The sequence below is a fragment of the Lampris incognitus genome, chromosome 6 (assembly GCF_029633865.1).
Source record: "Lampris incognitus isolate fLamInc1 chromosome 6, fLamInc1.hap2, whole genome shotgun sequence".
Lineage (NCBI taxonomy): Eukaryota > Metazoa > Chordata > Actinopteri > Lampriformes > Lampridae > Lampris > Lampris incognitus.
This window is the reverse complement of record NC_079216.1, coordinates 38,391,795-38,406,794: the sequence shown is the minus strand read 5'-3', so window position 1 is coordinate 38,406,794 and position 15,000 is coordinate 38,391,795. Positions and strand designations below refer to the sequence as shown.

General features: G+C 42.8%; 1 protein-coding gene across 1 annotated transcript; it reads left to right on the top strand.

The window, feature by feature from the left end:
* Positions 1-1,837: 1,837 nt before the first annotated feature.
* Positions 1,838-12,023, top strand: trhr2 (thyrotropin releasing hormone receptor 2). The gene is made up of 6 exons (XM_056282400.1): positions 1,838-2,220; positions 3,295-3,427; positions 5,018-5,169; positions 5,851-5,989; positions 11,052-11,428; positions 11,885-12,023. The coding sequence occupies exons 1-6, from the start codon at positions 1,838-1,840 to the stop codon at positions 12,021-12,023; spliced, it is 1,323 nt and encodes a 440-aa protein (XP_056138375.1).
* Positions 12,024-15,000: the final 2,977 nt, after the last annotated feature.

The window sequence follows — 15,000 nt, the reverse complement described above, 5'->3', positions numbered from 1 at the left end:
ACACATCATTTAAATCTAAATGCATTTCAACAGAAATAGTTAAACGCTCCTACGAGGAGTTTTGGATTTTAGTTGATTTTTCTGCCGTCATGTGGACAAAATCGGTAATGTTTCACCGAGGAATGACTTCAGTTGTCATAAGTATGCCTCTTGTCAAAAACCTCTACATGCATCCATTCTCTGGTAGCGTGTGCATTTGTTTTGAGGTGACAAGTGAAAGATGTAGGGGTGTTTTGGAAAAGCAGCTGTCTGCAAGATATACAGTAATGAGGCGATGGGTCTCTCTCTAATTGTGGCTGTGTATCCCATCTGTATGCTGTAAACTGTTTAGTCAGATTTCACAGGGAACACCAGAGACAAGCATAAGGAATCGTTAGCAATATCTAATCTTCTCACTGAAGGTCTCACTTGATTATGGCAGTCATTTAAAGGCAACAAAATAAAACTGAGATCAATAGATAATCAGTGTTAAACTGATTTGAGTGTTAAATAGTCATTGTAGTAGCACTGAAAAGGTATATTGTCAATAGATAAGTGTGATCAGCCGAATGGTTTTTAGGAACTGGTTAAACATTTTAGCTGAGGTATACCGACAGGTATTTGAATACATTATAAGCGTAAGCATAATCAGCCTGTACTGTATTTGCAAATTGTATGTTTCATGGCATATTATAGCCCATTACAATTAAAATGATTATTCCTAATGTGCTTATGATGCCAAATGAGGAACGCCACAAGCAAAGTGCAAACATAATTGATTATGCTGCATGCTCCACAGCACCATAATGCCTCATTTGAATTTTACCCATTAATGCTTATTACTGCTAAAAAAAACTCCAACTTGTGTTCTGAGTGACTAGAGAGGAGGGTTACAGACAATAATGTGCCGTTTTTGCTGCTGTTTGCTTTTGCTGACCGAATTAGCATTTTCAGTGGTCATACCAAAATTAAGCCTTTATCAATCCCTTCCAGCCATGAATGATGGCGGCCTGAGCGAGACAGAAAAAAAGAAAGAACAAGCGAGCGGGAGAGAGAGAGCATGAGAGAGAGAGAGCGAGAGAGAGAGATTTACATACAAAGGCATCTGTGTCCTGTGATGCAACTGACATATTAATGTCAAGTCCCTTTATCAAAGACGGGTGAATTATTGCACGTGTTTGTCCAATTAATGTAACTTATTTTCTACCTTCAGGTGGATCAATGGAAACCTCTTTAGTCTACAGAAAGATTTGGACTGGAGTCCAGGGATAATACCCCTCAACATGTTGTTCACTCCTGCCATTCAATATCAATTGAATCCAAATACAACCCTGCAACGTAGCATAGCTTGTACGTGTCAACCTATAGAAGAAGAGAAAAAGTAAAGGTAAAGGAGAAATGTAATTATAGAGTATACAACAGCATGTAACTCTTATTTCTTCGCTCTGCTGTCAAATACTTTCACCAAGCAACTTCAGAGGTTAAAACAGCACAGCTTTTATGTTCATAGAATCCTGTTAAAAAAAAAAATCTGACTACTTTCCTATTGCCCCTTCGGATCGTCTTCTCTGAGTGAATGATCGCAGAAATGTGGCACTCTTTTTAAATATCAGCCTGAAACTGCTCTGCTATCTTTTCTGGGCTTGACACGGCTGCTAGCTAAATGGCACAATGTGTTGGTTTTAACTTAATTCAGTTCAGTACAGGTGGCACCAAATGAATAAAAAAGAAAAGCGAGGTTGTGTTAACCTCACAACATGGTGACATTTAAGAGTTATGACTCTCACCATTTAACATCTGTTAATTAGATGTAATCTTTGGCTAAAACCGGGAAAAAGCAATGAACCAACCACCAGACATGGCAGACAACGTGAGCACCAGAATGGACGCCCCGACAAATATCTCACTGAATCCAAGTGATGTAGTCTCCAAGTCCCTCGAGTACAAGATGGTCTCTATCTTTCTGGTTCTGCTGGTGTGTGGAGTAGGCATCGTGGGAAACATCATGGTGGTCCTTGTGGTAATTACCACACGTCACATGAGGACGCCCACCAACTGTTACCTAGTTAGCCTGGCGATTGCGGATCTCACGGTGCTGGTGGCGGCAGGACTGCCCAACATCTCGGACAGCCTGACTGGCACATGGATGTTTGGGCACGCCGGTTGCCTGGGAATCACCTATCTGCAATACCTGGGAATCAATGTCTCCTCATGCTCCATCACAGCCTTCACTGTAGAGAGGTGAGCATGGGGTTAACCCGAACAAACCTCTATCTCATAGATGGAAAAGTTGAGTCTAGGTATCACAGGCTGCAAATGTTTGTTTTAATGGTAAGGGACATTTTGATTTGTAAAGATGTGTCATGGTTGCTTTTTGACAACTTTCAGTTAATTTTGCATGTATGGGGGGCGTCCAGGTAGCGTAGCGGTCTATTCCATTGCATACCAACACAGGGATTGCCAGTTTGAATCCCCGTGTTACCTCCAGCTTGGTCGGGCGTCCCTACAGACACAATTGGCCATGTTTGCGGATGGGAAGCTGGATGTGGGTGTGTCCTGGTCGCTGCACTAGCGCCTCCTCTGGTTGGTCGGGGTGCCTGTTCAGAGGGAGGGGGAACTGGGGGGAATAACATGATCCTCCCATGCACCACGTCCCCCTGGTGAAACTCCTCACTGTCAGGTGAAAAGAAGCGGTTGGTGACTCCACATGTATCAGAGGAGGCATGTGGTAGTCTGCAGCCCTCCCCGGATCGGCAGAGGGGGTGGAGCAGTGACCGGGATGGCTCGAGAGAGTGGGGTAATTGGCCAGGCACAATTGGGGAGAATAAAAGAAAAGGGGGGACATTTTGGAGGTATAATGTGATACATGTTTCAAAGTCTTATTCTAAAACTGTTGATGTGCTGTAATTCAATGAACGAAGCTTGTTTTCCTGTCTGTTGCATTTGGAGTCTCAGTTGAATGTCTAACATCTGGGCCCATCCACTTAATTACCTAATTAAGTCCACTCAATCTTCTCAGTTTAATACATTCTAAAAGGCAAAACTGATCACAGATAAGAGATGTTTCTTTGATTCCTACCCTTGATAAGTGACTTTTATATATTACCCATGTTGACAAGGTGGGGTTTTTTTTCTGATCCTTGAATTATTTTGGCTTCTCTGCATGGGGAAATAAACAACGCACTGGAGTTTCCTTTGTAGGTAGTTTGTTGTCTTCAGTGGCTCTTCTAACACTTTTTCAATCTGTCAACAACAATACTCAGCCTGAATACAAATTCCAATATGTTACAGCACAGATTGCCTCTCTGTGTACAGGTACATAGCCATCTGCCATCCAATGAAGGCTCAGATGGTGTGTACAGTTTCTCGGGCCAAACGAATCATCGCCGGCGTTTGGATCTTCACCTGTGTCTATTGCATGCTCTGGTTCTTCTTGGTCGACATTCAGGTTAGCGATACTAACAGGCATGAACTTTGCAGGAACTGAAGCATAGTTTCCCAGAAAAGCTACCTAATTTTTAATTCATAAAAAATAGATAAATAAATTGGCAAAACCAAGAGTGAAGCTGGTTATATAATTGCAATGCAAATTGTCTGTGCAGTACCAAGGACAAATTGGAAGTCATCATTCAAATCCAAGAGATGGGAGCATATCAAAGGTCCCATTAAATAAAAAAAACAAAAAAAAAACGAATTCTTGTCACATCGTTTATCTGCACTTAATTTAAATCTATTTCAAACTATGTTCAAGAAATTCACAGTACTTACGAAATATTTAGTTTTATTTTTGTGTTTATGAGAATAATGTTTTTCTCCTCCTGACATGTACAATATTTTTCAAGTTACGCCATGCTGCACTTACAGGTGTACACTGAAAAATTTTCCAATGAATGGAGCGCAAGATTAAGCGAAGACGAGTAATCTTCTACCCCCAAACTGCAACTATCCAATAGCATATCAATATCCACATTAAAGTCACTCCCCTCCCAAAAAAAAACAACCAACAGCTCCATTTCATCCAGATATATGTCAAAATGCTGGAGTTTGTGGTGCTCTAAATGCGGTTTCATGGGACCTTTCATCCTATTTTGGGGTCCTTACATTTGGCATCCTGTTTACTTAGGACTGACTTTGAGAATTTACGGATACATTTTTGGGCATTAAAAGGTCCATAGTTCAGACCATTTAGTTATTAAAAGCATTAGTACAGCCTCATATCTTCAGGTGAAAACACTTTTTGTTGTTTCAAAGTCAAGGTTAAAATCTTAAAGGGACAGTTCCCCTCAAAATCAAAAATACATTGGCCGTAGAGATGTATGCCTTCTCTCCAATCCAGTGGAACTGGATGGCTCTCGGCTAATGTTGCTCAAAGTGCCAAAAACATATATTTGAAAAACTCAGCAACAATGTCTCTCTCCAGATATCATGACCCAGTAACTCAAGATAATCCACAGACCTTGTTGTGAGCAGTTTCATGTAGGTGTAGCTCAGTTTAAGAAAATAGTTCCTAAAACATGTATTTTTGATTTTGGTGTGAACTGCCCCTCTAAGGTGTCAGGGCCCTTGGGCTTTGAAATGCACTGTTTTAGTTTTCGCTGAACAAAAAAGTCAGCTTTGTTGAATCTCTCGAAAAGCACTCCCACATACTGTCTTTTACTACTCGGTTCTGATTTGTTTTCCTGTTTTGAATTTCCTTTCATGTTACTTTTGATTGTTTTAGTTTTGCCTTGTGGTACTTTATGACATATATTCTAAATGAATCACGATGACAAAGTTTTATTACTATTTACATAGATTTTTTTCATTTTTATACACACTATATAGCACTTTGTAGCATTTGTTTAAAAAAAGTGCAATACAGTATTGTTATTATCATTATCATTATATCTCCAATTTTTACTTTACATAAATAAGGCAACTGTGACAGATTATAGCCAAATTATCATGAACACACTGCATGGATTGTAGCCCATTAGCCACAGCACTTGGGTTGCAAGAATAGCCTGCAGGTTGTTCATGACATCTGAATATTTTTCAGGTCAGCCAGGAAGGACATGTGCAGTGTGGTTACAAAGTGAAACGGGACCTTTACCTTCCCATCTACCTCATCGACTTTGCCATTTTCTATGTTATCCCACTGCTGCTGGCCATTGTGTTGTACGGCCTGATAGCACGGATCCTCTACCTCAGGTACCTGTTGCACCCACAGCAAATGAATGAGAGAATAATGGTATGTCTTAAATGCTCTCAGGTCTTTATCAACAAAGATGAGGTAAACAAACAAAATCATACAAAAGAGCCAGGGGTGTCTGGATAGCATAGCGGTCTATTCCGTTGCCTACCAACATGGGAATCACCGGTTCGAATCCACATGTTACTCTGGCTTGGTCAGGCGTCCCTACAGACACAGTTGGCCATGTCTGTGGGTGGGAAGCCGGATGTAGGTATGTGTCCTGGTCGCTGTACTAGCGCCTCTGGTCGGCTTGGGGGGAGGGAGAACTGGGGGGAATGGCGTGATCCTCCCACGCACTACATCCTCCCGGCAAAACTCCTCACTGTCAGATACAAAGAAGTGGCTGGCGACTCCACATGTATCGGAGGAGGCATGTGGTAGTCTGCAGCCCATCCCAGCTTGGCAGAGGGGGTGGAACAACGACCAGGATGGCTCAGAAGAGTGGGGTAATTGGACGGGTACAATTGACAATTGGGGTGAAAAAGGGGGAAAAACATGAAAAAAAAATCATACAAAAGAAAAATCCGCATGAATTTGCATTATCAATCAATCTATCAGCCGGTCAAACAATTACCCAACAATTAACCAATTGTGTCTTCCCACTGTAATGAATAGACAAATGGATTCTGTCTCCTTAGCCCTTTGCCAAAACATTCTGATGCTGGCACCATCACGGCAGGCGCTGCCACACTGCGCCGCAGCTGCCGGGAAGGCACCGAACCAGAGAAGGGGGGTCGACAGACCCGGCCAAAGCGCGCACTATCCTCTAGGAAACAGGTGTGTACACCATTACATGACCCCTCCCTGCTCCCCTTTCTTGCAGCCCCATCTCCTTTTATCTGGTAATTGATGTGCAATAGCTTTGGTCACATTTGACCCCAGTCCATGCCTGCGTGTCTGTGTGTGTGTAATCTGCTCGAATAAAGTGGCATGATTCCCTCTTTACAATGAGGCTTTGATGATCCCGCTGTTTATTGCCTCAGATAAGCGACCTTTCACTGAATCCTTGCAGAGCACTATGTGCCCTGGCTTTTATGTGGCCCTGAGGTTACAACGGCGGTAATGGCATCTCTTCCTTGGGCTGTGGGGCAAAAGAGATGTACCTTCGTGCACTGCTCCACATCCCAGATTGCATTCTGCTCCTCCAGAGAGTAACTTTGACTTTCTGCTTTTGTATGTATAATGTGTTCTCTCAGGTGTTTCAGTGTTGAAAGCCTCTACCTCTGTGACTCTTCCTCCTGTCATATGGGTGGTTTTCAGTTTGCCCAAATTGGCTTTTGAGTCTATTGTTGCATTTTGGTTTTTTGAAGATGTTATTTTAAAAGCTAAGTTAATTGTTTCTGTGGGACTGTTCTTCAATGTGGATATTAAACTACACAATAACTGTTAGGCAAAATTTTGCAATTCTTTGTTTGACCTCACTTGTATTTTAAATTTCTGCTAGAATGTGGCAGTTATATTTCAAGATATAATCATTTTTAAGGTGAATACCAAATTTAGCACTATCTTTTTTTCCAAGCAACAACAAATGGTAATTTTTGTGTTTTAACTGGTCTTATAATTCAGTGGACCATGAAAACACAAAAGACACATTGTATGTAGTGTAAGTTATAAATTAGATAAAAGTTAAAATCTGGAATGACGTACAACACAGGCACTTGCTGGAACTGAACCTGTGACATAGTGCCGAAATAACTCTCTGAGGCCACTTGCATGCAAATGAAAGGTAAATTATTTTTCTCTAACTCACGTCTTTCACTAGAGTATTTTACTCGATTTACAAGCTGAAAAATAAGGAGTTTACACATACACTGCACACAAAAAGTGAAAATCACATCTGTGATGTTACACCCACTGAGGTGCAAGAAGACATGCGCACGTGCACACGCATGCACGCACACACACACACACACACACACACACACACACACACAATATTGACTTCCAACTGTTTTCCTATCTGTTTAGGGGACAAAGAACCGTGCTGTCATAAGCTCTGGTCTAATGAGGTTTTTGAGATGAAATGAAAGACATCACATCAAACCAAACCAGTCTGGGCAGCACAGGCAGTCTGGACAGCTCTGCAAAGATAGCTATGGACAGAGGACTGAAAGGGGCCTTGAGTACATTACTTTCACATACAGAACCCCCTACTCACTACTACTTCTCGGGCGACAGTGGCTCGGAGGTAGAGCAGGTTGTCTGGTAACTGGAGGGTTGCCGGTTCAATCCTCGGCTCCCTGTTGCAAAGATGACAAGGTGTCCTTGAGCAAGACACCTAACTGCTCAGTGAGCTGGCTGTTGACTTGCATGGTTGACACCACCACCATCTGTGTGTCTGTTGTCTGTGTGGCTGTTGCAGCTAGAAAAAGCACTATATAAATGCAATCCATTTACTCTTAAAAAGGGTGTTGATGACTGAATGTTTGTCCATTGTGTTTCATATGCAAGTGTGGAAGAACAAGAATGCAGGCATGTGTGACTGTGAAATATCAAGAAAGAAAAGGAAAAAGATTCTAATCTAATGGGTTCAAGGGGTTCCATTAAGAACAGAAGCTTTACATAATGTAATTTGGGATTGACATTAAAGTGTGCTTAGTATCACAGATGAGTTTGCTCTCTCAGTTCTTCAATAAGCACTTCATCTTTCACTCATTGGGCCTCTGGCCATTTGATAGGCTGATTTAATCTGATATATTCTGATAAACTTTTGTAACCCAAGAATGACAGTTGTATGCTTGGAGATTAATACAGTGTGCTATGAGACTGATATGCAGTTCTAATAGCTTACTTTTTTTTTTTTTTTTGGTCTGTGATTGGGCAGCATGGTGGCCCAACGGTTAGCACTGTCGCCTCACAGCAAGTAGGTCCTGGATTCGAACCCCGGGGCTGTCCAACCTTGGGGGTCATCCCAGGATGTCCTCTGTGTGGAGTTTGCATGTTCTCCACGTGTCTACGGTGGGTTTTCTCCGGGTGCTCCGGTTTCCCCCACCATCAAAAGAAACATGCATGTTAGGGTTTATACTCCTGTCTGTGCCCCTGACCAAGGGAATGGGAAAAGAACTGGAGTTGGTCCCTGGGTGCAGCATGAAGGCGGCAGCCCACTGCTGCTAGCTACACAGATCACAGCTAGGATGGGTTAATTTGCAGTGACTGAATTTCTCCAAGGGGATTAATGAAGGTTACCTAAATCTTGTCAAATGTATTTTAAGAAAGACGGAGGGCTCCTTGGCATGGTGGTCTTAGCTAAGAGGACGTTTATATCTTGCACTGCACCTGAAGCTAAATGTGGATTCTTTGTTCTGATTGACATTATGTCCCTGATTTTTCTTTTAATTCAAATCACTTGTCAAGAGTTTCTGTAAACTGCTGGTGCATAATGATATTAATTTAAAATGTCACCCTATTTTTTTGCTGTCTCATTATCACACATTGAGATAATTAGAAACTGCACTTCCCCACCCTCTCTCGGTTCAGTTCAGCCCCTTTTTCGTGCAAAGATTCCCCCCTGTAATCTACCTGCTAAGGGCGCTGTCGCTGTGTTGCAGCTGAGGGTGGGGACAGAGACCGTTATCTCAAATAGCATGCATCCAAAGAAAGACATGCACATGTCTATCATAAGCTTGCCAGACATTTTTTAGTTGTATTTGTTTTATTTTAATTTTAAACCAGCTTGGGCTGAGCAAACGGCAGCTGTACTTACAGCGCATAACACTGGCGTGGTGACAAGAATAACACCTGCAAACAGAGGAGTTATAGGCAGGCTGAGAGGGTTGAGGTGGAGGAAGGGAGGCGGGGGGGGGGCGAAGGTGTGGGGCTTTGTTGGGGAGCGATAAGGGTAATCGCCGGAGTTTTAAACGCCGACTGCTTCTTCTCATCCAGTTTCGACGAGGTTGAGGAATGTCTTACCTGTCGCCATGGTCACAGCTCATTGGGTGGGGGTGGAGTGGGGGGTCGCGGCGGTGCTGCAAGATGTCGCACTACATGTACACATCCTCTCCAACACACTCTAGTCGTTCTGTCTGCCTCTTGCTGATTTCTTTCGATTCTGTTTATTTCTTATACGGTGTTGTTCGTATCCCGCTCAGTGCTACAACTTCTTTGCTTTCTTCCGAGTAGCTCTTTAGGTTTTTGTTTAGGTCTGTTGTGACGCCTCAGTCTAAATTGTTCCCGAAATAAATTTGACTTATTATTTTTCTCTCTTTCCTTTCACTTTCTATTCCCAACTGTTCTGCTAGTGTGGTCGTTTATGATTGCTTGTCCCCCCCCCCCCCCCCGCCGCCACTCTGATGAACAAAACAGAGACTCTTTCGTTTCATTAGGACATAACATCTTGGTTGTGAACAGGATCGAGAAATAAATAGCAGCCCTGTGATTCACACCAAGGCATGCTCACTGTCATTAATTCAAATACAGGCGGCTGTATACCCCCAGTCTTTTCTCTAACTCGCTCTCCTTTGCACACCCACCCACACGTACAACCGCACGCACGCACGCACGCACACTTGATTGCTAATGCCGCACATGAAATGCTACGATAACTCAAATAATCAAAGAAATCACAGCTAATCGGTGAAGTTAAAAAGATACATCAAACAACATTGAACTGGGATTTGGAGGGCACACATGTTTATCTACTCAATCAAGTCTGCGTGCTGCCAGCATGTTTATAATGTCTTCATCGTGCTTTCCACTGGTTTTATGAAAACTACGGGGCTTTGCAAATTTATTTTCATCAACTTTCAACGCTGTCGTGTAAGCAGACACTGTGCATTAAGACAAGTGATATCGATTTCACCAAACATTCTTACTGTCTCTCTCTGCACGGTCTTCTCTGTAATCTAAAATCAATTACACGTTCTTGCCATTTATTTTCAATGCTCAAAGTGACCTGCCCCCCCCTTACATTGGCCATCTAATGCACACGTAAACCCCCAGCCGCCGCCTCTGCCCCTGGGGCTGGTTCTATTATCACCATCTCAACAACCAACCGTCACACTCGTGGTGAAAGGGATTTTCATGTTTTCGCTCCTAAATTGTGGAGCCAACCTGTCCTCTACCTGAGGAAAACTACTACAGTGCCTGTTTTTCAATCAGAACTCGAAAGCCATGGGCGTCCGGGTGGAGTAGTGGTCTATTCCGTTGCCTACTGACACAGGGATCGCCTGTTGGAATCTCCGTGGTACTTCCGGCTTGGACGTGCGCCTCTACGGACACAATTGGCCGTGTCTGCGGGTGGGAAGCCGGATGTGGGTATATGCCCTGGTCGCTGCACTAGCGCCTCCTCTGGTCAGTCGGGGCGCCAGTTCAGGGGGAGGGGGAACTGGGGGGAATAGCGTGATCCTCCCATGTGCTCACATCCCCCTGGTGAAACTCCTCACTGTCAGGTGAAAAGGAGCGGCTGGCGACTCCACATGTACGGAGGAGGCATGTGAGAGTCTGCAGTCTGCAGCCCTCCCCGGATCAGCAGACGGGGTGGAGCAGTGACTGGGGCGGCTCGTAAAAGTGGGGTAATTGGTCGGATACACTTGGCAAGAAAAAGGGGGATAAAATCAAGAAAAAAAAGAGGTCACCTTTTTAACCTCTGCTACACTTCCTAGTCTTTTGTCATCCATGTAGTTTCAACTCGCCATTTAATTACTTACTTGTTGCCAATGGTTATTCATTTATTTTCTTCATTGTTTGTTTTTGCCTTATGCCTCCATATTGTCCACTTCTATAATGTTCTCTTGTCTATGTAATTATCTTCCACTGGTAACCGCTCTGCTTTTTTACCCTGTCATGTCCTTGATTTCTGGAAAGGTGAGACACATCATATTTGTTATTATCTCTTCTGTAGGTGACTAAAATGTTGGCGGTGGTGGTGATTCTGTTTGCCCTGTTGTGGATGCCCTACCGGACATTGGTTCTTATCAATTCTTTTGTGTCCACGCCCTACCTCAATGCTTGGTTCATCCTTTTTTGTCGGACCTGCATCTACGCCAACAGTGCAATCAACCCTGTCATATACAACGCCATGTCTCAGAAGTTTCGCTCAGCATTTCGTGGGCTCTATCACTGCCAGCGGCCAGAGGGACACCAGAGGTCACTGTTGATGGTCCAAACTACCTACAGCATGGTTCGTGATCCATGTATGTCCCAAACTAACAGCAATGGGACCAACAAAAAGGCAAGGAGAGCCGCCCTCTCTGACACAATCATAAAACAGAGGGTAAATGAGCATCCTGACAAAACGATTGTCAATGGCAGGAAAGCAGAAGAACCCAAGACCCCTAGCGCTGCCACTATTAGGCTTGGTATGGATCCCATGGAAACTTTGCCAGCCAATTATGGGAAGGATATGGAGCCTAATCCTCTCTCTTTATCGAGTGCTCGCAGAACTTTGGATGTCACTGTCACCATGATGACAGATGAAAAGAATGAGGAGAGACCTGTAAATATTTCCACAGTAAATAACGGGTACAGTGTGGATGTGATGGATTTCAACTCAGTCTGCACTGATGCATCCACACCCAATGACAAACAAGGAATGCAACGCACATACATAGAATCTGTCTTAAATGATGATAAAAGTAAGAAGGAACCTGTTGACCACCTATCATCCAGTGACAGGAAACTGGATGAGTCTATTGAATCACATGAAACTAGTGATGTCGTGCATAAAGACCTAATAGACTATAATCCTGTTAAGGAAAGGAGAAATACAAATTGCTGGGATGGAGACAGCAAAAACACAGCCAGAAATGAAATTGCACAAACCCTAGATCAAACACAAAAAAATGAGGATAACATGGTTCATACTGTTGTATAGAGTAAGTCATGCTCACTCCTGCCAGAAATGAACAAGCCAAACAAAAGTTATTTTTTACTTCACAGTGTATCGATGAGAATGAGCATGACAAGTGATAAAGGTTATGAGCCAGATTTAAAATCATAACTTCGGAGGAATGGGGACCTTCTGAGGTACCAGGAGGGATACCAGTCAGATAACATGTCTAACAAAAGATAACTTGTTATATGGCTCACTCATTATCAACCTCATTATCAACCCAGGAGGAAAACATGTAACAGAGACAGTTGCTACCTTTTTGTACTTTTGTAAATAAGCTGCTAAGATGCTATGGAGGGATCAAGGATAGATTGGGGATCCTGAAGAAGACTATTTTGATCTTGCCAAGTTAACTTGAGCAAAGTTTATTAAGACGTTTTTGACTTCAGTTGTTATGGGAATGATACTTTTTAAATATAATTTACAAAATGGTCTGTGAGCATTTAACTCTATTGATATATTATCCCTGCCACATGGTCTGGCAGAGATAACAGCAGATACTACTGAGAACTGCATTTTGTTTGTTGTGTGGCCCAGTTAAGAAAGACTTGCAATCTACAAACATTGATTGGCAAACTTTCGAACATGTCAAATTCCAATTGCCAATACATTTACAAACTGAATGAAGATGTTGAATATGTATGTGTCCATGAACAATTCTGATTAATTTAAGTGTTTTGGCCACTCTAAGTTGACATGCTAAGTTGACCCTGCAGGCATGCACAGTTTTATATACTGAGTCAGTAAGTAAGGAAAGTTTATTTGTATAGCACATTTCATGAACAAAGGCAATTTAAGTTGCTTTAAAAGCACCTACAAGGCATAAAAAGACATAAATGAGAAATACGGGGGTGTCCAGGTAGCGTAGCAGTCTATTCCGTTGCCTACCAATACGGGGATCCACGGTTCGAATCGCCGTATTATCTCCGGCTTGGTCAGGCGTCCCCACAGAACAATTGGCCATGTCTGCGGGTGGGAAGCCAGATGTGGGTATGTGTCCTTTTCACTGCACTAGCGCCTCCTCTGGTCGGGGTGCCTGTTCGGGGGGGGGGGATAGAGTGATCCTCCCATGTGTTATGTCCCCCTGGTGAAACTCCTCACTGTCAGGTGAAAAGAAGCGGCTGGCGACTCCACATGTATCGGAGAAGGAGGAGGAGACGTGGTGGTCTGCAGCCCTCCCCGGATCGACAGAGGGGGTGGAGCAGTGACCGGGACAGCTCGGAAGAGTGGGGTAATTGGCCAAGTACAATCGGGGAGAAAAAGGGGAGAAATCCAAAAGAAAAAATAAATAAATGAGAAATACAGAATAAAGAAAAAGAAATAAAAAAAATGAAAAGAAAAAGTGCTATTTACTTGATTGGGAAAGTGTGCCATTTAAAGTGGCTGCTGAATGTACTTGCATTGGAAAGACCTCTTTGAGAGCTGCAGCAAATTCATATGATACAATACCATACAATACCAGATGGCATCACACAACACCACACAATGCAATACGATACTGGATGATACCATACAGTACCAGCTGATACCATACAATACCAGTTGATATCATACAATACTAGTTGATACCAGACAATACCAGTTTATACCATACAATACCGGAAGATACTATACAATACCAGTTGATGCCCCGACAATACTAGTTGATACCATACAATACCAGATGAAACCAGACAATACAATGCATCCATCCATTTTCCGAACTGCTTATCCTGCTCTCAGGGTCGCAGGTGGATGCTGGAGCCTAACCCAGCAGTCACTGGGCGGCAGGCGGGGAGACACCCTGGACAGGCCGCCAGACTGTCACACAGGGCCGGCCGACACACACACACACACACACATCCATACCTAGGGACAATTTAGTACGGCCAATTCACCTGACCTACATGTCTTTAGACTGTGAAAGGAAACCGAAACCCCCGGAGGAAACCCACGCAGACACGGGGAGAACATGCAAATTCCACAGAGGATGACCCGGGACAACCCCCAAGGTTGGACTACCCCATGGCTCGAACCCAGGACCTTCTTACTGTGAGGCGACCGCGCTAACCACTGTGCCACCATGCCACCCCAATACAATACAATACAATACAATACAATACAATACAATACAATACAATACAATACAATACAATACTGTTTATTTATCCCAGTGGGGAGATTGCCATATTTTCTTTTGCTTTTTCAGGCATATATATGAAAACATACTCAGAAACACATATACATAAAGAGACCGAGACAGAGAGAGAGAATGAAAGAGCGAGTAAATGAGCAATAGGAGAGAGAGAGATCAAGATCAGTTTCTGGCCCCAGAAAGCTGACAGTGCCGGGGATATCTAGACACGATAATGTAAGAAAACACCATATCTTGGGTTATTTGTTTACAATAAGCATTTTTTCCCCAGAAAGATTAGATTTTACTTTGTGTTGCATTTTAAATCTCAAATATCAAAAGAATCAGCGAGCAACTGTATATTGAGAAATTTAACCAATATACTCACCACTCCTTTGATTTACAATGTTTTGTGAAGCTGTGTTGAATTACTCATGCAACAGTGATGAATTGGGTGATAGAAATGTGGCCCATCTGATATCATGAAAACAAAGATAAGATAAAAGTTATAGAAAATCTAATACATCAGTTAAGTGTGCATTTGATGAATTAACCAATATTAACTCATAGGAAAAATCAGAATCCGAATCAGATTTATTGCCAAGTACAAGAATATAGAAGGAATTTGTCTGTATGTTGGCGCAAGAAGGAAAAGTTAACAGTAAATACTAAAGACAAAAGTTAAAAAGAATAATACATATAGCGGGGGGGGGGGTCCCCCCCCAGAAACCATCAATTGTGTTGGTAAGAGTGCTCTTAATATAATATCTTTTTATATACTATATATATACATATATATATACAGTGCTGCTTGAAAGTATGTGAACCCCTTGAGCAGTTTAGATG

Bases quoted from the DNA above. Each gene is read 5' to 3' on its own strand.
- trhr2 (XM_056282400.1), top strand. From the start codon at position 1,838: ATGGCAGACAACGTGAGCACCAGAATGGACGCCCCGACAAATATCTCA. The intron at 3,428-5,017 runs GTTAGCGATACT...AATATTTTTCAG, and splicing joins TCTTCTTGGTCGACATTCAG to GTCAGCCAGGAAGGACATGT. The intron at 5,990-11,051 runs GTGTGTACACCA...TCTCTTCTGTAG, and splicing joins CACTATCCTCTAGGAAACAG to GTGACTAAAATGTTGGCGGT.